At 38.9% G+C, this 24,392-nt stretch overlaps 1 protein-coding gene across 1 annotated transcript in view; it reads left to right on the top strand.

Moving 5' to 3' along the window:
* Positions 1 to 24,392, top strand: part of ADGRL3 (adhesion G protein-coupled receptor L3) — a 2,126,115-nt gene that overhangs the window by 2,059,383 nt on the left and 42,340 nt on the right. The window contains exon 23 of the mRNA XM_029600930.1: positions 2,600 to 2,696. Coding sequence (XP_029456790.1) covers positions 2,600 to 2,696 — 97 coding nt within the window. The remainder of the gene's footprint in view (positions 1 to 2,599; positions 2,697 to 24,392) is intronic.

Raw genomic sequence — 24,392 nt, 5'->3', positions numbered from 1 at the left:
ATGACTTTCTCCCTCCCAGAGTGTGATTTCTGCTTCCACAGAAACCAGTCTTGGGCATTCAACCCCAGTTTCCCACTTGACAGTATGCCAGTGAGCTGGACCCTCAAGATATTACCCCAAAAATAAAATAAGCTAGTATAAAAAGAATTCTTTGTGTGCATATATGTGTGTGTATATATATATATATATATATATATATATATATATATATATTCATTTAAAATCCCAAAGAAGAAATCACCAAGATAGGTTACATGCTTCTCAGAGATATAACTTTGGAAAAATCCCTCAAGTCATTGCCCCGTAAAAGAGCATTTTATACAGTTGTGTGACTCTGAGTGGTGTTCAGATGCTCTTTACTTTTGTTCTTAGAGATAGATGCAGTACCAAAGAATATATAGATTTGGACTATAAAACTAGTCAGCAAGTACACCATGATCACAAGTGACTCTGGATTTTTATAATTAGCACTGGGGAACAATTTTTAACTTGATTCCTGTTGAGTTCGATTTTTCAGCTATTTTAGACTTAAATAGGCATGCTAATTTCAGAACTGCAATTAGTTTTCTTCTATCACGTCAAGTTTTTTCTCTACAGTCTATCTTAGGCCTGGATTTATCAAAATGCACCAAATATCGCATGCGATAGGAAAAGGGGCGTGTTTATGGTAATAGGCTGTTTATCACAAAGTGCGCTATCTTAGCGCTTCACATAGGTATTACCGCAGATTCGGCAGCTCATTAATAATGAACATTTCATCGGGACAATGTCAGAACTCCAAAAGAATGCTTGATTGTCATTCAAAAACCTTGTCAAGGACTTTCTTGGAAATACACGAGCACAGAATTACACCGAAATTGTCCAGAAACTCTTGGAGAGCTTCAAAATGCTTCGTTGCAACATGAGCATCAAGGTGTATTTTCTGCACAGCCATCTTGCTGACTTCCCGAGAAACCTTGGTGCAGTCAGTGATGAGCAAGGTGAACAATTCCACCAAGATTTGAAGGTCAAGGAGGCATGGGATATACATATGATGGCTGACTATTGTTGGAGCATCAGGCGAGATTGTCCACAGATTGAACACTGCCGGAAAAGTTATAAGCATAAAATGTTACCTTAATATATATGTTTGGTAGCATAACTTTACTACTTTTCACAATTTGACTTACAGTAACAATATATAGCCTTTGTATGAATAAAATAACTCTAACTAAACAGTATATTCAGGTAATTTTTTCTTTTATTTCCTTTGTATGTACATTTTGTATGATTTTTGGGACAAAGGGAGGGTATCCTGTACCTTAAAAAATTGACGTGATAGAGAAAAACTAGGGTCATTTTTGGATTAAGATGTCAAAAGTTAGTCAAAAACAAGTGTCAGATCTAACTCAACGAAAATTGTGTTCCCCAGTGTAATTTAAAAATTGCCTTATATGAATTATTAATATAGTTTTGTTCAGTAGTTTCCTTCTTTTCATTTATTCTTCCAGCTCAGTTGGAACCAGGGCTGGAAATGAGTGCCATGAGCCTTCATTCTCAGTCACCCAGAACATTTTGATCCCTATTTTATATTTCTCTCTTGCCCTTTCCTTAAGTAAGCTATCGCCATATCATGCACCCTTTGGATTGTGCAGTTGAGGTCCCTGAGTCTGGCCACTAGGGAGTAAATAAACTATTCATGATATAGGCAACCCCTATAAATAATTTCTACCCTTTGATTAGTGCCCTTCAAACAGTACCTAAACAAATCTGCATCTGCTTTTTGTGTGGGTATTTTTTCAGGCAAAGATAAATGAGCAAAAGTACTGAGCTGCTGATACACACCTTTTCCTGCACATTGGGGTAGCAATAATTGAAAAGAACGTTTGCATAGGTAAAAGAGCATTTTGCCCTTGTAAAGGGTTTTTTTTGTTTTTTTTTAATTGTCCTCTAGGTGTTGGTATTGAGAGATGGCTGATGCTTCCCTTCCCCTGGAGCCTCTGAGTGCTACCCCTGCAGCATCCAAATCCTGACCAGCCCGGGGAGCAGAATACTGGTCTAGGATCAAAATCAGATCTCCCTGCATGGCAGAGCATAGCACTGCCACTGATCCAATGGGATGACTCCTCATTTGCAAATTTATCTCTTTTTCAATCATTTGAATTTTTTTTTTCATTCTTTTGTTGCCACACATTCTAGAGAGTGGCTTAGTCTTTGGTTCTTTGTCTTAGATTTTCAGATGTCTCATTTTGTTCAAACGCTGGGAGCAAGGAGAGGCAACTCTGGTCCTTGAGTGCCATAAACCGCTTGGTTTGTCAGTTTATCCACAATGAATATGCATGAGAGGCATTTGTATGCATTGGAGGCAGTGCTTGCAAATGCATCTCATGAATATTCAGTATGGACGTCTTGGAAACCCAGCTGGCTTGTGGCACTCAAGACTGGAGCTGCCTACCTCTGACTTACAGGTACTGCTTTTAAGGAATGCTTTCAGACCTGAATTAATGTTGTCACTCTCCTGTTTGTAAAGGACATTTTAAAATTGTTTGTATGCACTGCTTGTTAATTCATTAGTAAATGTGATTTAATCCTCCTCTCTCTTCTGTCTGCCTTACACCAGAGCCGAATTCGCAGGATGTGGAATGATACAGTTCGGAAACAGTCAGAGTCTTCCTTTATTACTGGAGATATAAACAGCTCAGCCTCCCTCAACAGAGGTAATTATAAGCTGTTTTTCATACTTATAACATTTGCCATTACTCAAAAAGCCTTACATTTATAGAGGGGTTTTTTTCCCCCCCTAAATGCTGCCTTACCATTTTCTAAGATAAGAATATCACAATAGAGTATAAAATGCAGTTGAGAATGCAAGATGTTGCATTATTCATAAACCAAGAAGCTTTTACATACATTCACAAGAATATCATTTATGAAACAGAATTAGGAGCCATAAAACTTTTTTTTTTGCATATAGGCAGCCAGTAGGGCCATAAACTCGTGAGCTGTCAGGCCTCATTGCTAGCAGTGAAAATGGGCAATTATCTGGCAATATAGTCTGTTAAGCATCATCGATCTCTACAGTATCCTAGGTATAGAGCTGTTTGATAGTCTATGTGCAACTAAAAGAAACATAGACTGCAAAGTACATACTTAACAACATTTGTGCACTTGAAATAGAAAGGTTCTACAGCATTAAGGTCTGAAATGAGCGCTCAGCTAATGTGGGAATCCAAGGAATATGGGGAAAAAAAATCTGTTAGATATTTGATAAAATGTACAGTAACTGTTCTGAGGAGTATTGCTGTAATTTTGTAGAACAATTTTAAAGCATTTCCGTTCAACCCCTTAGCCGGAATAAACTCAGCCTCTGCCAAAGGCTGAGAAACTGCAGCACTGCATATTGATGCTAGCTTTATTATTTGAAGTGCCATGCTCTGATTGAAGAAAATAGGGGGCGTTGGCAAACCAGGAGAAGGGAAGGGGAGACAGGTTTCATTTTATATAGACCATATTTTGAAGGGTCCCTCTGGCAATAGCTATCAATTCGCACTTTTTTAATGAAACCATTGGGTTTCCGCATTCAAAGGCATATTTATTAAATATATTTATTAAAATCATTTTATATATATTCAAAAATATTTAGGGAAATGTGCGATAGATCTTTCAGAATTGGACATCAGTCAGTCCTATTCAGTTGTCTGTTAATGTCAACTTCTGAAGGAATCTTCTAGAACTTTAATTCCATGGCAGTGGTTTCTCTCAAAGGCTACTTGAAACTTTTTATCTTTCAAATTCTCTATAAAGGTAACAAAAAATAACATTGATTGACTCCATTTTCATTGTCATTTTAAAAAGTTATTGATTATGGTCATTTTTTATAATGTACTACAGCTTGAGTCTGTACGTAACAAATCTATGAAATGACTATTGAATGTCTTGTATGAAGTTAGTTTTCAGTCAGTACTGAGCACAGAATTATCTGATATATCTTTCTCCTACTTTACCAGTAAGAGCTACTATGATTACTCTATCTTCATTCTTCTAAGAAATTGTTCTTAGAAAATACTGTTGTAAAAAAACTAGTTTAATAAGCTTAAAGACAGAGAAAAAGATAAAGAAACCCTGCTTCCACATCCTATGCTTTAATTCTGGGGTAGATATTCAAAGCTGGCCGTGTAAGTAACTTAGCCAGTTAGTACTTATCCAGCTAAGTTACGATGTGTATTCACTGGCATGGCAAAGCCACTGAATATGTGCACACTTAGCTGGGTAAGCCTACCCAGCTAAGTTTAGACCTGCTCTATGGGGCGTATAAACTTTGACGTAAACTTATGTGGCTAACTCTAAATATTAGAAGTTAGTCATATAAGTTATATAGGTAACTTGCTCCACCCCTGATCTGTCTAGTACACACCTTCTTTTGTGCGTGTAACTTTTAGCCATATAAGGGATTTACGTATATACGGCTAAGCGGTGGCTGCTGAACATAAGTTCATATTCAGCAGCTGCTACTTAGCCGCATAAGTCCCGCTCATCCAGCTAAATAGCACTGAACATGCTTTGAATATTGGGCCCTTTATGTCTAACCTTGAATCTAAGGCCTTCTGTGTCTACTAAAGAACAATAAACTGTATAATAATTGGAAAGCTGGACTAGGTCCTGGAGATCTCTGTAAAAGAAATTAAGTTGGCAGTAAAAATAGATCCTTTGATATGAGCACAAGGGTTTGTTTTGATTCTGGCATTATTATTATTATTATTATTCATTTGCATAGCACTACCAAGTGTATGAATATCTATAGAGAAATACATAAGAGACAGTCCCTGCTGCAGGGATCTTTTAATCTAGCAAACAGACAGAGAAAATAAGAGGCCTGACTGGGAAGTATGTTAATAGCCATAAAAGACACCTAGACACCAATCAACAAACTGCACCAGCTTTTACAGAAAAAAATACATAATTAAACCAAAACTTTCAGATTTAGTAAATTCTAATGTACCTGTAAAATTCCCTTGAAGAGCAAGTGTCTTCTCAGAGCAGGCAAAACTCTTTTTTTTAATTCTATGCACCAAAAGACTGCATAAAATTAAATAAATTGCATCCATCCATCCATCCATCCATCTCCATTTCCCATCATTTCAGAATTTAGCTATGATTTCAAATATATTCTTCCTGATTCATACATAATTGGCACTGGTAATGCTTATACAGCAATGGCACATTGGACAAAATAAGACTGTTGCTCAAGCCTGTCCTAGTCAGTCTGGTTTTCAGGATATCCACAATGAATATTCTAAATAAATAAATGTACATGCACCGCCATCATTCCATGAACATCCATCTCATATATATTCATTATGGTTATCCTGAAAACCAGACTGACTAGGAGTACTCTAGGAACTGCTCGAGAAACACTGGCATAAGAGACCAGTAGTTACCAGGATTCGAATGCCCTGCTCTCACTTTGTTCACCAACTTTGTCATATGGTTTTGCTGTGGTTTAATCAAGCTGTGCTAGGTTATTAGATATAATTATGCTATTGCATTGAGAGGCTGTCATGCTTTGTCAGGGGTTCTCAACCCAGTCCCCGGACACACCTAGAGAGGTTGCATATATTGCATGCAAATCTATCGCATGAACATTCATTGTGGATAGCTTGAAAACCTGATTGGCTAGGTATGTCCCCAGGACTGGGTTGGGTTGAGATTTCCTGCTTTATGCATGGTCATCCACAGGGAAGCATTTGCTTAGCAATATAACAGAGGTTTCAGCAGCACAGTTTGTTTTTGTCTTCTCCCACTACTGTAAAAATGGACAGTGCCCTCAAGCTGTTTGATCCAGAAGAATTGCTAAATTATGGGAATTATAAATGTATTGAATGCTGATATTAGAAATGATTGTATATACTGACATAGTGCTTGTAAACAAAGCGATGAAACCAATGGAGTTGTGTGTAAGTAGATGAAAGGGAACATGCAGGTATTCAAATGTTAGCCTTGAATGCGAAGAGGCCCTCAAGTCATATACAGGAACTCTGATGTACCAAACACCAACAAAGGAAGAGGAAGAGAGACCTTCATTAGCAATGGCATTTTCTTTACTCCATTCTCTAGTTAATTTAATAACAAAAGAATCAATAGCCTAGCATACGTCAGCTTCAGAGTCATCAATTCAATGCACTGGAAAAAAATGTATCTAGTGTATTTATTCTCTGTCAGCTACAATGAATTATTTAGAAATATATGCTTAAGAAAAGGGAAATTATTGCCGTGTTTTCAGACATAATTAGCTTAAGTTAAAAGCATGCAGAGTCCTGAAAAATGAGCATAACAAATTAGGCTCAGATTCAAACAGTGGAAATCCAAGCCAGAGAGAAAATTAAAATGAGTAACATTAATATCCTGATTTGTAACCCAAGTGTGACCGGATCTTTTTCAGCGTGAGATCTCCCTGTAAATCACAATCTATAATTAAGTTTTGATTTCCATTTCTGAAATTGTATCTGTTCAGTTAAAGTGATCAGGTCAGGGAATTCTTGTACATTATCTCTATTTGGAAGACTCCTAGAGCTTGGTGATTTTTTATTTTTTGGCCAGAGTTTGTTACCACAAAGAAAAAGAATTATTGCATAGTTCTGTTGATACAAATTATTCACTTGGGTAGAGTAAGTAAATAAATTCTGTAGTAATTGGATATGTGCATGATATGTTGTAGACATATGACATTTTCAATTTATCAGATAGAACCAAGCTGTGTTGGAAGTAAGATTGCTATGGTATCCCAGTATTAACTGTGCATTAATTTCCTTACCTACAGGTAGTGATTCAGCTTTTAATGATACTGCTTAAAAAATGTACCAAATAATAAATGCAAATGTTTTTTTAACCAAAGAGATTGTGGTTCCTAAAACTTAATTTTCTTGGCAGCATTATTAATATATGTCACCTTTCCTGCTACCATATTTGGGCATAAAGTACAGTGTGAATCATTTTATAAATTCTAGTCAATCAGAGAACTAGAATCACACAATTATATGCAGTGACTTATCCCAGTATAGCTGTCACGATCTTAATATCTCTGTGGACAAAACCATTTCTTAGAGAGACTCTGGTTTTCACAGAATACATTTCACAACTCCAACCATTTTCTAGAAACCTTGCCATCTCCTCAATAATAAATGTGATTTATAACAAACATAAGTGTGTTGCAACGCCCATGTTTCACTTGCACTTGCATTAGCTTAGACATTAAAACCAAAAATGAAATTGAAAACCGACTTTCAAGTAATTATAGAATGATGCAATGAAAACAGAAGTAAAAGCTTCAGTCCTAGAGAACTATAAACAGGTCAAATACACTGAATTCTTGGACTACATGAATACAAATATATCTGATGAGATATTGTGGACATCTTGAAAACCAGCCTCAATTATTTAGTTCTCAAGGATCAGAGATGACTACCACAAGCTAAAACATACTTCTCCTCTATGTGGTTCTTTGCATTAACCACATAGTTCCTCCCTTGAGGATTTACATGCAAACATCTAGGGGGAACAGATAAGCCACACATAGTTTGAAAGAAGCAGATAATCAGTGGGCCCTAAGGGTGAATGTTACCTTGGTAACTTTACCTAAATATTCAGTGGATCCTGGATAAATATTCCACCAAATACGCCTGGCTAAAGTTAACCAGTTAACTTTAGGTCCACTATTTTTCTGAACAGATTGACCCAGCTAATTTTATCCTGGTAGTGCTCAGTATCAGCTCTCACCAGCTCAAGGTTAACCATGCCCCCCATAACACTCCTACTGCTGCCTCTCTTTCTCCAGCTATATTTCATGTGGATAATGAGTTAGCCAGACAAAATTTAGTGGGACAAGGAGGGAAATTTGAAACTCATAAAGTTACCCAGGCAAACTCTTTAAATATCAACCACAAAGGTTTTAAAAAAAAACTACTTATGAAAATAACCTATCTGGGTACTCTGTTTGAAATGTTTACATTTCTTTTAAATGAGCAAGAGTACTCATGTATGGTAGGAGGACACTTTTGGATGAAAATGACTTACAGCCCTAAATTTCCTTTTGTCCGGAATTCAGTTTTCTCTTTGTCTTTTCAGCAGCATCGTACTACATTAGACATACATAATATATTGCAATACAATATTTTAAATAAATAAATATGATTCTACTGTTTCTCTTTACTACAATATCTGCAAAAAAGCTGAATCATTGTTTCATTTGTGTGTATGACTGCAACATTAGCCTTTAGGAAGACATGCAACTCAGTTACTTATTGGTATACTTGAGCAGTTAATAGACATGTAATAGTTCATATTATTGTTCTAGATATTTGTGATAGTGTTCATCATGAAGGAATTTTCAAAGGGGTTTCGCACGTAAAAATATCATAGACATACTATAGCATATACATACTGTATATATGCTATTATATAAACATCGAGCATACGTGTGTATTTTCAGTTTCACCCTTATATTTTACCAGGAAAAAAAGGCCGTCTGGGTTGTTCTGGGGCAGGGTTCAGAAGTACGCATGACAGTTGCTATTTTGTAAGCAGCACACATGTATACATTGTGAACGTGTTCATATACACTTATATCCGCTATTTGACTTGCACAACTGAAATTGGACTTAATCTGTTGTCTCCAGTTTGGGGTGGGAGGTCTGGGAAAACTGGTGGGGATTCAGGGTGAAGTGCTAGAGGTATCAGCAAACTAGTGATTCAAAGTACTTGCACATACTTTAAAAGAATACCAGCCTCTGCATTTAACTCTGGGTATTTATTTGCAGAGTGTCACAATCATTTCACATGGAAAATATGTGTGTGTATGTTTATAAAATGGGTTGAGAAAGTATTTATTTTATTTATTTAACAGTTTTATATACCGAAGTTCTGGTAACAGAGTTACTAATCATTTCGGTTTACATTACAACAATTGAATTGACAGTATATAGAATAATGTCTTACAATGAACAAGGTAAATTGAACTTGGAAAAAATAAATAATAAAATAACTTAAATGAACAAGGAGAGTATAATTTAAATACAATATATTTTGAGGAAAAGTGAACATAATTGCTGGTAATGATTTTGTCAAAACTGAAGTCGGCGGTCATGGAGATTCAAAGTAGGCATTTTCTTGCATTGGAAATATATGCCCATACTTTCAGAGCAGAAATACTCAGTATTTTATAAACTATGCAACTCCCGCCACATAGTTTATAAAATACTGACAATAATCTCTTTTCATTCACTTATGTATACAAATACTGTACCATGAATAGGTTGAAAGTTGAGCTCTCTGTTTGCTTTCAAGATTTCATAAGAAGTCAATCTAGAACTAAAGGAGCCTACTTTCTGGGATGTATGTGTGTGATCTGTAAGTGATGTGAACCCTTAGTGTTGTGGTGAGGTTGACGCCGCCTATGACATGTACCCTGTAGGCCCTCACTGATAGCTGGAAGGGTTTGCTGGCAAGAGACTAGTCTAGGGCTTCAGCTGTACCAGCTCCTTTCCCCCGCAGGTTGAGCCCTTGGGTTCTGGTTGCTGGGAAGACTTTGGTGGGGGTCGCTTAGAGAACTGCAGAGGCAGAAGTCCAGGGCCAGACAAGGGTTAGAGGCAAGCTGCAAGCAAGGAAGGTCAATGTCCAGGCAAGGGGTCAGAAGCAGGTGGTAACAAGAGTAGCCAGTGTCCAGGCAAGGGGGTCAAATCCAGAGGTTAGTCTGAAGAGAAGACAAGGAGGAGATAGGAAATACTGACACAGTAGGGCAGGTAGGGAAGACAAGGCAGAGCTAGATATGATGTGACAGGACGGGCTGGAGAGAAGAGGCAAGGCTGGACGAGGCAGATCAGGCTGCATAGACAGGCAAGCCTGGATAAGGCAGGGCAGGCAGGAGAGATGAGGCAAGGCTAGATGCAGGATACAGGAATGCTGGCAACACACACTGAGGCATCTGTAGGGCATCTGAGGTGGGCTTATATTCTGGTGGCAGCTGAAGTCATTGGTGGGCGCCCAAACAGTCATTCCTGCTATGGGGCCTTTAAGAGGAAACACGTGCCTAGGGAGGCCCACAGCAAGGGAAGCATGGCAGCAGTATCTTGGCCATGAAGAAGGGTTTGTCTGCGCTGTCTGGTGTGAATGAGGCAGCTCACAGGGACCTCCCATGATTTGAAAATCATAACATGATCCATGAATACGTCTGGATCAAAAAACAAAACTCTAGTTGGTATCCTCTTGATACGTTCCAAAACTGTTGTGTGAATAGGGCATGAAATGCAAAAGCTGTTACCAACACACACAAACACAGGCAAATCTATCTCATAAACCTTTGGAAAGTAGGCTATAAATGGTACATATTATACTCAAGGGCTGATGTTCTCATAGGAGCCTTTATGGGGCACTGCCTTCCACTTTGGACAGGCTCAGGAGATGCAAGAGGAGATAGTAGAGATCTAGATAAAGAGAGAGTCATTCTCTCACTAGAAACCTTTGATGGATTCAATTTATGTTCCTGTAGTGGTAGTGTTGAGTGGTAGGCAGTGATGTTTGGTTAATAAAGGAAGATTAGGACTATGCAGAGGCTTTCTGGTTTAGTAGATAGGGAATGCCTAAGGAGTGATGGTAGTGAAGGGAAAATAAGAGAAATCCCTTTATTGACTACATTAAAGTCTTTAGTGCATTATTTTTCTGCTTATGTAGTTTGCCATCTATGTAATCTACAAAAAAAACACATTTTGAACATATATCATTTTTATGCCCCATCAAATTCACAGTAGCATATTCCCTTCAAACTGTCATGCACTTCTTGAATTTTACATATTGATAAACTCTGAAAATGTTCATTGTATGTACAGACTTTACCAAGTATTTTCAAAGCAAACTTATGTCTGTAAGGCCTAGATTCATCAAAATGCTATAAATTCTGCATGAATAATGCCTATGATAAGGAAAAGGGGCATGGCTGTGATAATTATAGAGTTTCCACAACGTGCACTATTTTAGTGCTTCACATAGGTATTTTATTGCAATACACATTAAATTTACTGCATCCGTGAGATTTTCACTTTGCAAGCTGTAGGAGGGCCAGCTAATAACTTGAGGTGAGGTTTTGGTGGTGGTTTAAGTTTTGGGGCCAGTTTGACCTGCGGAGTGAAAAGTGTGAACAGCACAGTATACATCAGTGAAGATTTGACGTAATTTGGAGTGAGGAATGTCTTACAAAGATTAGATTTCTACAATGTTCTCTTGCCCTTGTTTGATAGTACCCTGTTATAGAGTCCATCAAGCTAGGGCAAGAGAACATTGTAGAAATCTAAGAACATAAGAACATGCCATACTGGGTCAGACCAAGGGTCCATCAAGCCCAGCATCCTGTTTCCAACAGTGGCCAATCCAGGCCATAAGAACCTGGCAAGTACCCAAAAACTAAGTCTATTCCATGTTACCGTTCCTAGTAATAGCGGTGGTTATTATCTAAGTCAACTTAATTAATAGCAGGTAATGGACTTCTCCTCCAAGAACTTATCCGATCCTTTTTTAAACACAGCTACCCTAACTGCACTAACCACATCCTCTGGCAACAAATTCCAGAGTTTAATTGTGCGTTGAGAGAAAAAGAACTTTCTCCAATTAGTTTTAAATGTGCCACATGCTAACTTCATGGAGTGCCCCCTAGTCTTTCTATTATCCGAAAGAGTAAAAAACTGATTCACATCTACCTGTTCTAGACCTCTCATGATTTTAAACACCTCTATCATATCCCCCCTCAGCTGTCTCTTCTCCAAGCTGAAAAGTCCTAACCTCTTTAGTCTTTCCTCATAGGGGAACTGTTCCATTCCCTTTATCATTTTGGTCGTCCTTCTCTGCACCTTCTCCATTGCAATTATATCTTTTTTGAGATGCGGCGACCAGAATTGTACATAGTATTCAAGGTGCGGTCTCACCATGGAGCGATACAGAGGCATTATGACATTTTCTGTTTTATTCACCATTCCCTTTCTAATAATTCCCAACATTCTGTTTGTTTTTTTGACTGCCGCAGCACACTGAACCGATGATTTCAATGTGTTATCCACTATGACGCCTGGATCTCTTTCTTGGGTAGTAGCACCTAATATGGAACCTAACATTGTGTAACTATAGCATGGGTTATTTTTCCCTATATGCATCACCTTGTACTTGTCCACATTAAATTTCATCTGCCATTTTGATGCCCAATTTTCCAGCCTCACAAGGTCTTCCTGCAATTTATCACAATCTGCTTGTGATTTAACTACTCTGAACAATTTTGTATGATCTGCAAATTTGATTACCTCACTTGTCGTATTTATTTCCAGATCATTTAGAAATATATTGAAAAGTAAGGGTCCCAATACATATCCCTGAGGCACTCCACTGTCCACTCCCTTCCACTGAGAAAATTGTCCATTTAATCCTACTCTCTGTTTCCTGTCTTTTAACCAGTTTGTAATCCACGAAAGGGCATCGCCACCTATCCCATGACTTTTTATTTTTCCTAGAAGCCTCTCATGAGGAACTTTGTCAAATGCCTTCTGAAAATCCAAGTACACTACATCTACAGGTTCACCTTTATCCACATGTTTATTAAATCCTTCAAAAAAAGTGAAGGAGATTTGTGAGGCAAGACTTGCCTTGGGGTAAAGCCATGCTGACTTTGTTCCATTAAACCATGTCTTTCTATATGTTCTGTGATTTTGATGTTTAGAATACTTTCCACTATTTTTCCTGGCACAGAAGTCAGGCTAACCGGTCTGTAGTTTCCCGGATCGCCCCTGGAGCGATCCTCACTCCAAATGACATCAAATCTTCACTGAGGTGTACTGTGCTGTTCGTACGTCTCACTCTGCAGGTCAAACTGGCCCCAAACCCCTAAATCATGGCCAAAACCGCACCTCAAATATTAGCTGGCCTTCCTATAGTGATATAAAGAGTTGAATACTGTGATGGCCTCCCCAGATGCTCGCTCTCTTTCTCTCCCCTCGACCCCCCAGCCCAGAAATGGCCGAAATGCAATTTGCAATTTTTTATCGCAAATTGCGTTACAGCCATTTCGTTCATATCGCAAAAGGTATAGTTATTTCTGGCATTAAAAACATCCGATATTGCCCCTCACTTTCATTACCACTGAAACTCCTCCCTAATCTCGACCCTTTGAAAAATGTGCAATCGCGGTACTGCGATTATCGCATGCATTATGGCATTAATGCTCACATTATGGCGTTATTGTGGGCGTTAATGCCATAATGCATTTTGATGAATGACCCAGTAAATTTGCTTTGAAAATCTTTTTCTAATTGGCTGGATATGTGTACATGTTTACTCACACAAAGTTGCATCTTCTCTTCAGAATGCATGCATAACCATGTTAAGTATATAATTTTATATGCACTGAGCCTGGGCCAATTATAGAACAAAAAGAGCACGCGTTAGGTCCTGTGAATCAAAATGAGTAAACAAAAGGCACCTCTTCTTTTATTTTGCAATTATGAATGTGGCTCAAAAAGAGACAGCACTAATGCTGTTTCATATGTCAACAAATAACTATAGAAAAATGTTTTTAAGAGTACCGCATCAGCCAGCCTGTCAATGTATTCAATCCGACCGAAATGAACCATTCGGTCTTCTCATCATCTGCGGCTCTGTTGCGGCTGTATAGCCCATGATTGAAGGACGGCTGTATAGCCTGTGATGTTAAAAATGTCAGAACTTCTTAAACTGCTTCTTAAGCTCCGTCTCGAGCGGCACTCAGAGTGTCACGGCTGACAAAAGCCTGTGGCAATTAACTACTTATACGTCTGTCCCATGTGCAGAAGTGTCGTGAGGCTTACAAATAATTTTTGTATGCTATCCGTTGATATCCATTGATATCCCGGCTCTTTCAGCCTATAACAATGATAAACAAATCATCCGTATGCCCCGACTGTACAATGCATTAGTGCTGTCTCGTTTTGAGCCACTTTCATAATTGCAAAATAAAAGAAGAGGTGCCTTTTGTTTACCAATTATAGAACAGCCATTTATGTGCATAAAACATGGTTTTATTGAGATAACAGCTTTGAAAATTATCCTGATTACCTTTAGTTGAGCCATGTCTATCATATTATTGAGCAACAAAATTGTATATAATCGGAAGCATAAAGTATATGCCAGACACCGTTTAGCTGTTGTGACTCTCTGGATCAGGACATGCCCTGATGATTTTGGCTGGCAAACATTTCATTGGATGTCAGGCTGGGAAGCCTAGGGCTTCTTTGAAAGCAGAACTTGGGGTGATTGTTTCACTTGCCCCTGCCCAAGACCAGTCCTGCTCTGGAGACCATGCATGGTTGTGTGGAGGAAGAAATGGAGTTTATTCCAGAGAGTGATGGTCTTGTAGATGCATGATTGCAGAATAAGCAAACATTCTAAGTTCTATATTACAAGAAGTATAAGTAGGGATTTCAAGATAGCCACAACTGATTAAGAGCCATGTTGAGCTCTTTCTGAATTTTCTCCATGTTTTTTAAATTGGTGGTGGTGTTATGGTGAAGAGAAGAGGAAAATCCCTTTAACTGATGCTGAAAAATCCCAGATGTCCACTTTGCCCATATTAGTTGAGAAAGACTACTGGGGAGCAAATCCAAACAGTTTGGAGCTCAAAGTCAGATGTTTAAATAATTGGGTAACAGATAAACCACCCTGCAAAGTAAATCTGCACAACTGAATTTGGCCATTCTGTTCTACATAAAGGTCCAAAACATTTTCAGTTTTGTCTTCACCATAAAAGTTAGTGGGAACTTATGCCATAATCAAAAGAGATTTCAAAGGAGCTATGAAAAAGAGTAGTTGATGCTTATCTGTGAATAGGGTACCAAATCATTTCTAAACATTTGGGCCTTCTTCCAGCCACTGTCAGTCTAAAAATGGAAAATGTTGAAGTCTACAGTGACTCTACCCAGGAGTGGTTGTCCTGCCAAGAGCAAACCAGAAAATCATTCACAAATAAAAAAAGAACCCCAAATTAACATCTAAAGATCCGCAGACCTCTCTTGCTGCAGCCAATGTGAGTATTCATGCATCAACCACCAGGAAACATTGAATAGGAATGGTTTTTATAGGAGGATAGCTAGGAAGAAAAAAGAACATTGCTGTCTGCCTTAAATTTGCCAAAGAGAATCTGGATGATCCAAAAGATTTCTTGAATAATGTTCTTTAGACATTGTAAAAAATTGAAATTCACTCATCATAACAAACATTTTGTTCAGCAAAAAAAAAAACACTGCCTTCCAAATAAGAACCTTATCCTGTCAAGTATGGTGGTGGAGTTAACTTGATGTCGGACTGTTTTGTTGCATCAAGACCTGCATAGCTTGCTATTATTGATAGAATCATGGATTCTGCTAAATGGAGATATTTTTCAAAAGGATTTATGTACAAAACATTTGGTTCTCTACACATAAATGTCTTTTAAAAAAGTGCACTACAAAGAGGCATTTGTGAGGGAGCAGAGTTGGGGCAAGGACAGAACTTATTTGCATGCTTTTGATGTTTGGAAGTTTGTGAATGTATATCAGTGCCAGTTAGGTGCAGATCCATAAAATTCTGGCTATAGTCTGTGGGTAAAAAGTTCCTTGTGCAGACAGTCTAAAATTCTGGAGGAGAATGTAAAGCCATTCAACCATGATTGAATCTGAGTTGAAATTGGGTCATTTTGCTAGACAACCATCTTAAATACTCATTTAAATCTACTACAGAATGGTTGAAGAAGAATAGATTTTGTGTTGTGTCAAAGTCCCGACCTAAGCCCTATTGAAATGTTGTGACAGGACCTGAAGTGAATTGTTCATCCAAGGAAGCCCTCAAAAGTCAGGGTTGAAACATTTTTATATGGAAGAATGGTCCAAAATTCCTCATGAGTAATGTGAGAGACCGATCAGAAGTTACAGGAAATATTGCTGAAATTATTGCTGCTCAAAGAGCAGTTACTGAATGAAGGGTTTATGTATTTTTTCATACAAGGATACTTGTTGATTTTTTTATGTTGAATAAATATTTAAAATATACTATATCCATTTTGTCCGAGTTATTTATTCAATGGGATTATTTTTCTCTTTTATCAGGGTTTAGATTAAGATCTAATCATTGTTTTGAGTCTAAATTGTGCTAAAATATAGATCATGCTTCAGGATTCACAAACCTTTTCTTAGCACTGTATCTATTATAATAGTAAGTATATAATAAAGTGGTAGGACTGAGATGCTGACTAATGCAATGTTGGTGTGCAGTCAAGGGAATATATGAGAGAGAGGATGTGGGTGAGAGAGACTGAGAATGGTGGTCACTGAAGTCCAAACAAGGCAGCTGACACTTGCCAGTAAGCTGGATTTATCTGACCTCAGGATATCCAATGAAATGGGGAATTGAGTCAATTGGATAGTTGGTATGCTGGTCTTTAAACAGCCTAGACCAGTGATGGCAAACTCCAGTCCTCGAGTGCCACAAACAGGCCAGGTTTTCAGGATATCCACAATGAATATGCATGAGAAAGATTTGTATACAATGGATATCCTGAAAACCTGGCCTGCTTGTGGCACTCGAGGACTAGAGTTCGCCATCACTGGCCTAGACTATATGCTCACTCTAAAACAGCCAAAAGTGAATACACTGATAAAAAAAAAAAATGTAGATATAAAATACAAAATATTAATTAATCTAAATACATATTACAAAAGACAGCTCTTCTGAAATCATTTTTGCTTACTAGGAGGATACTGGTTTGTCTAACACCCATTACCTGATTCAGCTTTTAGTTTCCTTTAAGTAGCCCTTGATACATACTGCAACCCTCAAGATGCAATATGGAGTATTGGATTTTGTGTTGCACATTGATCATTATATTCTTTTGTTTTGGTATATTTTTATATTAATATAACTGTTTTTCTGGATTGGTGAGTTCAAATTGTTCTTAAATTTATATAATTACTCTTACGTCCTTTGCTTAATTGTAGACCACCTATGGGCTCATTTTCTCCTATTTGAGATTTAGAAAAAAAAAATTCATAAATGTATTGGTGGTCTTGTGCAACTAAATAAAATTGTACTCTATAGTTGAAAATAATTGCAGAGAGTCTGTCTGCATCTCAACAATCCTAAATAACCCTATTAACATGAATTTGTAGGCAATATCACCACATTCTGGTTCATAATATATTATCTACTTTATTACAATAGGTATGAGGCACTTTATCCATTTTTAGATATGCAAAGTCATGTTTCTGATGTTAGCAATCTCTAGAATAGAGTGGTGGATGCTCACAGAGGGCCTCATTTTCTAAAGTATTGCAGGCCTGCGATACTTTAGAAGATGAGGGGTGGGGAGCCGAAACAGGGGGCGGGCCTGCACTAGCCGGCAGTGATCGCACCGTCGCGGTGCAATCGCTGCCGGTTTCGCACCCAATAGCGCCACCATAGGAGGTGTAGCTATTGGGAGCAAAATAGGCAGCGAAAAGGCACCTACCGTTTTGCTGTCCATGGCATCGGCGCAGAGTCGGCCCCGGTGACGCCCCGACTCCTCCTCTTCCGGGGCCGACTCTGCCCCCATCCTGGTATTGCACGCGAAAATGAGGCCCTGGTATCGCACGCGAAAATGGAAAATGAGGCCCAGAGTGACATAATTATTACCTAAGATAGTGTTTCCTAGCCAATATGCCATGGTACATTGGTGTGCCTTCAGACTTAATCAGGTGTGTCTTGGAAAAGTCATCATTGTCAGATGCTTTGATCCAGAGCAGCACCTTGGCTCTGCTCACAAAAACAAGAATCATCAGCAGTGATTCTTAAACATTAACCATTATTAAGATAGAGTTTCAGAAATTCACTGCTTATGCTTGAGATAAGCAGCTTGAAATCTATCTACCACTTGGGATCTTGCCAGGTACTTCTGACCTGGCTTGGCCACTGTTGGGAACAGGATACTGGACTTGATGGACCTTTGGTCTTACCCAGTATGGCAAGTCTTATGTTCTTATTTAGGAACTCCTTTCTGAAAACATGTCTACTCATACATGCTTCTTCCTAACTAAAGAATGAGTTGTGAGTGAATGCAGAATGACGGTATACAAAAGCAATACATAAATAAATGAGTCCTGCAATGTGGTAATTAATAGGCAACATGCAGGGTATGGATATCTGGGCCCCGATTTGTGCATCATACAGAATCTCCACATCTTCCCCTCCTGAGCTTCTGCCTTTAAGTCTTTTCAGACAATGTCATCCCAGGCTGAGTGAGATGGGGAGAACACGTACTGCGTACTGAATGTGATTCATGCGAATTGTTGGTGCAGCAACAGTGGAGGAGCTCTGGCAGCCATGTGCGGCAGCCAAGGTAACTAACTGAGTCGGCTGCTTGCATCATCCCTCCCTTTTCCTGCCCTCCTATATAGATAGAACTGGTCCATGTTAATGAGTTTGTGTGTGTCCCTGTGCCCTCCCTCCCTTAATTATACAATTTGGAAGATCCCAATAGGCGAACTAGGTGCCAGCTTTTAGGTGGCAGCAAAGAGCAGCCATGTGGGATCACGAGCGGAGCCCATCCCACTCACGGCCGAGAGGAGTAGAGACTTGGTGGACCATGAGTGGAGCCTGCCCTGCTCGCAGCCGAGAAGAGTATAGACTCAGCAGTCACAGCAGTGCCTCTGTTTGTGTGTGTGTGAGTGAGAGGGACTGTATGTGTACGAGAGAGCAATGTTGTTAGTGAGGGAAAGGGAGGGAGCCTGTGTAAGGGTGCGTATGTGAATGAGATAAGGAACCTAAGTGTGTGTGTAAGAGAGGGGGGCCTGTCTGAGTGAATACATTTAGGGCTGGGGCCTGGAGCGGGGGAGGGGAGGGCGCAAGGCATAAGATTCACCTAGGGTACCTTTTACCCTTGCACTGGCCTATCCTTAGCTCCTTTTTGACTATAGGAATCCTTCCCATGTCTGCCCCATAGAGGCAGGTGCACCATACAACATTTTTTCAAAATGTAGATGTGCCGTGGTCTTGAAAAAATTGGATTATACTGATCTAAGAGCAAAAAGTCAAAATCACTTGCCCACACTTCAATCAGTACTTGTCCTAATTTAAAAATGCTCTGAAATATTTACACAGCCGCACTCCATATAGGAAAAATATATAGGAAACAAGGGGAAAACATCAGCAACACACACAAAAGCATGAAAAACTGCAGTGCTAGTATGCCTAAAAATATAGAAAAAGACCTTTTCACATCTGTGTATTTTATCATCTTGTTAATTCACTGACAGCTATATTTTCCATTAAGAAAAAAATATTAGCACCTGGAATTGCAAATGACTCCTTTTCTTTATACAGATTAATCATTACTCAGCTCTTTCACTTCTGATAAACTATGGCCTGGATTTATGAAAATGCGATAAGTATCGCAAGCGATAGCAAAAGTGGCGTGTTTTATGCTAATATACGGTTTATTGCAATTTGCGCTAACTACCTATGCGAAGAGCTAAGTTAGCACAAATTGATATAAGTGCCAGACCTGTTGTATTTCCTTCATTCAATCACCTAGAGAGTCCATCAAGCTAGGTTGAGAGAACATTGCCCAAATCTCATCTTTGGGTGTCCTTACTCCGAGGGTCATCAAATGTTCAAGAGAGATCACTGTTCTGTTCGTACGTCTAACATTGAATGTCAAAGTGGCCCCTGACCCCCTACACTAATACCTAACCCTCACCTCGAGTTACTAGGTGGGCCTACCATAGGGATACAAATACCTATCTAGGGAGAGGACATTATGGCTAGTCTCTCTCTCTCTCTCTCTCTCTCTCTCTCTCTCTCTCTCTCTCTCTCTCTCTCTCTCTCTCTCTCCATCCCCGGGAGCTTTTAATCTACTCAAACAGGCCTTTATACAATAAAACCATAATACAAGCTATCTGCTATCACATGCGTTAAAGACATTTTCGCATGCGGTAAGGGCCTATCGTATGCGTTAATGGGGCTTTTCGCATGCAATAAGCCCTTAACGCATACGAAAATGCCTTAGCGCATTTTGATAAATGACCCCCTATGAGTGTTAGGGGCAGAGGAAAATACAGCCTCAAATAGACCACAAAAGGTTCCATCTGTACCAGGGATCTGTGGTACAGGGTCTCTGCAATTCATATATGCCAATGCAGATGTAACCCAGGAAAACCTGTCTACCACATCAGTCACCTGCATTGGAATAAATAAACTATGTTATAGAAATCAATTTCACTTCCCTCTTTTTCTGCTCTTTACAAGGATTCTGCATATTGTATCATATGTGAGCAAATATGGCATGCAGGAAGAACATGGCACATCTGGAGCCAGAAGAGTAACTACTGTGTCTCACTCTTGCTGTTCTTTTTATTAAAACAGCCTTTTATTGGAAAAATATAGGGCAGTATATATTTCTATAATGAGAACATTGTTATATATGACTTGAGCTGTTTAAGTAATTCTGATGGTCTGTTCTTGCGATGATGCCGGATGCTATAAAACTGCAAGGATCAAACGTTGCTCCTTATTGCTGGATGGATGGATGGAGAAGACGCTCGCTTCTTGGGCAGAAACACCAGCACCACAGGACCAGCCCCTTCCTCCAGCTAGTTCTGCCTGATCAATATTTAGATCCACTGGCATACTGCCCACCCAGGATTTTTCGATTGAGCTATGCAGAAAACGTCTGTTTACCCTACATATCTCCTAGATAGTCCCTTTTATGACAGATGTTCGGCAAAAAAAAAAAAAGAAAGAAAGAAAAAGAACTGGAGACAGCCCTCCAAATCCCCCAAAGATAGGAAGCGAATCAACACTCTAATGCAGTGGTATGGATCTGACAGCCAGTCAGATTTTCAGGAGCCTCACAAATAAGTATGAGATTATATTTGCATACATTGGAGACCCAGTGCATACAAATGTTTCTCATTTGTAATAATTGTGGTTATTGACAGAACCCAACTGTCACTGAGGCCAACAGAACAAGCTGGGAATTAGTGACCTAATGAGCATCTTGCCAATAATTATAATACATGTACCACTCCTTTTGCTGCAGGTTTTATTAAGAATTCAGGAAAACATATGGTTAAAAATTTTTTCTATACAACAAAGAACTGTGTATTTTTATTTTCCTCTCCCTTCCCTCCTTTCATAATAAACATTTTCATTCTCAAATAAGCACAGCTTTTCTTGCAGTCATGTGATGCCTGTTTAATATGGTAAGCATTCCTTAATTTAGGTTGAATATCAACCCCATTCATTCTCAATCCCTGTGTTCAATACATCCAAGCAAAGATATATATTTTTTTGTTATATGAGGAACAGCTTATAAGACAGCCATTTAGCAAATAATGAGTTATTTTGACTATGAGACTCCAAATCTAACAGATGTGATTCTGCATTTCATCGTGACTACCTCTTCCCACATGAGTTGGTTAAAAATGAAGAAATGCTTGGCTGGGTGACTATCTCAGCAAATCTGAATATCACTGCTTGTGGTACAGTAATAATACACATTGGCCTTTGTTGACCTGCTAGCTTTATTTTTGGCGCTTATAGTCTGCTGAGACTGAAAGACTCTTGGCTTTCTGCTGAAGTAGGTCATCCTTTTTGCCATTATTTCTCATAGCAATAAACTAATGTTTATAGTGCATCAGTCTCTATTGGGATTCCCTGTCATTGCTCCACTAAATTTCTCCTCATGACTGATGGATACTGTTGATCATTACAATTTCTGGTTTGGTTGTTTGTTTTTTTTCTCATTGTGTTATCCAATCAAGGCACAGGTCTTTTCTGGATGTTTCTCCCTAAATGTGCAGAAAGCAGATGTCTAATTACTTATTCGTTTTCTCGTACATCTCTCTCCATTCGTCTCTGATATCTTCTGATCATTTTACAGGGATGATAGCATTTGTCTAGTCTATGTTCCATCTCTTTTTCTCCTATTAACTTAGCAAATACATCTCTAATGAGCAAATGTGAGTGGACACCTAAATTTGCCCCAGGCATTGCCTAGCTAATAGTCTCTGCCTTATTGCTTTATTTTTCTGTCTAGCCAAACCCTCCACGCCCCTGTTTTGATACCTTACTTTTCCCTCTTCATGACTGCAATGAGGACAAGTTTTGAAACCTTTAACTTAGGTAAATAATGGCTTACACATATAAGCTGTCTGCCTGAAAACCACACTCCCTCAGTAGGGCTCGCTGCATGTGCCTCATGGTTCCACTACATTCTTGAGGGGAGTGGGGGATGGATCAGAAAATCACCTGTGCACGTTGCATTTTCAAGTTTGCACACATTTTCCATAGAAAGTCCTCCCTGCACAAATAGCAGCTGCAAACATCTGTGCGAACTTCGCATCTGCGGTGAGTTTCAGATGGAAATTACCCGTGCACGGCCCCTCTACAAGGTTTAGCCCACCTCCATTTCTTCAGGTAAACGTGGTGGGCTCCTTTATCAGTAGCAGCAAAAAAAAATGAAATCATTGTGAATGCCAGTATTAGGTTTGTTTGTAGCGATACACCCATTTGTTACTCATTAAAATACTGCAGATCTCTACCAACCACTGCCTAATATTAATAAAACCTAAATTCAGTCTCACTCACTGCAGTTCTTCACTGGGAAATTCAGCAACAGGGAAATCTGTCCAGAGTGGGGGTGAATGAGTGCATGCTCAGTATTATGTGCACAGTGAGTTTAGAGCAATGCTAATCCAATTCTAATGCATGTTAGTTAATCCAATATGATGTGTCATTATATTTGTAAATATGTAAATTAGGAGTGCCACAGTAGAATGCACTGTAGTAACACAGGGTTCCCTTCACTTTCATTTGGGACACTCCTGCTGCTTATTTTTATGTTTACCTCTCTTTCTTCCAATTCAGACTTGGAGATTCCATCTGCCTTGTAGAGGTCTGGAAGTGAGGAAACAAAATTCACAAATACTGTTCCTTTCCATTAGGTTTTTGCATCCTAAATGCAAAATGCATTACTCTTCTTTTTTTTTTTTAAGCATCAAATCTTAGCTCCCAGATCTCAGACCATTCTTTGAGCTTGGCTAGAGCCCTCCTCATGTTTTCCACACCTTCTTGGCTGTTCACCCTGTTACAAATGTTGGTATCATCCCCAAAAAGACAAATCTTTCCCAACAATCCTTCTGTTATGTCATTCACAAAAATGATGACAAGAACTGGTCCAAGGTCCAATCCCTGAGGCACAGCTCTGGTATTATCCCCCTCCTCAGAGAAAACAATTACCACTACCCTTTGTTGCCTCCCACTCTGCCAGTTTCTAACCCAGTCACTCTAGGATCCATACCAAGGGCACACAATTTATTTATAGGTCTTTTGTGTGGAACCATGTCAAAGGTCTTGCTGAAATCCAAGAATACTGCATCTAGCGCTCTCCCTTGATCCAAGTCTCTGGTCACCCAATCAAAGAAATTGATAAAAAAAAAGTTTGACAACATTTACCGCTAATAAAACCGTACTGTCTTGGATCTTGCAATCCATTTGATTCTAAAGATTGCACTATCCTCTATTTTAGCAGTGATTGCATTAGATTGCTTATCACATAGTTCAAACTAAGGGGGTCATTTTCAAAGGCTTATCGCGTACAAAATAGGACTTTTTCACATGTGATAGCATGCTGGGGGTGGAGTCGGGGCAGCGAGGGGAAGAGTCAGGGCGGCGAGGGGGCAGACTCAGCGATGTCTTTGCTGGTGACAATAAGGTTAGTAACCTTATTGTCACCAGTAGCGTGCCAAATAGCACCACCTTTCACGGAGGCGCTAATCGGTACGAAAACCAGCCTCCTCACAAATTCTCCCAAATAAGATTGGGAGGTTTACCTCACTTCCAATCTTATTTGTGTTTGTTTTATGTGGTCCTACTCCAGGCCCTTCCACAGTGAACACCAAACAGAAATATTTCTTATGTAATTTTGCTTTTCTTTCATTAGTCTCTACATATTCCATTTCGGTGTTTAATAAAAAGGCAGATGATTCAATTTATAGTAGTTTAAGGACTTCTTTATCTGCTAGCTGTCTACAAAAGAGTACTTTGAATTGTATGTCAGAATGATACACTATACATGCCAATGCTATTCAATTGTTGTCATCTATTTCATTATCTATGTTCAAACCATGTTGGTTAAATAGAATTAATTTTCTTGTTTGGAACTCATTTTCAAACTTATTGAATGTTGCATCAAAGCAATGCTATATCTTGCAATAGCACCTATTAATCTTGATTATCTTTTAGTAGAAAATATATTTGTTTTATAAAATCACAGGAAAAAGCAAATAGTTTGGGGATAGTCAAAAAAAAGCTGAGTCCCTAAATTTAGGTGCCTAAATTAGGAC

Source organism: Rhinatrema bivittatum, chromosome 1 (genome assembly GCF_901001135.1).
Source record: "Rhinatrema bivittatum chromosome 1, aRhiBiv1.1, whole genome shotgun sequence".
NCBI lineage: Eukaryota > Metazoa > Chordata > Amphibia > Gymnophiona > Rhinatrematidae > Rhinatrema > Rhinatrema bivittatum.
Note: the sequence above shows the minus strand (reverse complement) of the source record. Positions and strands in the feature narration are given on the sequence as shown.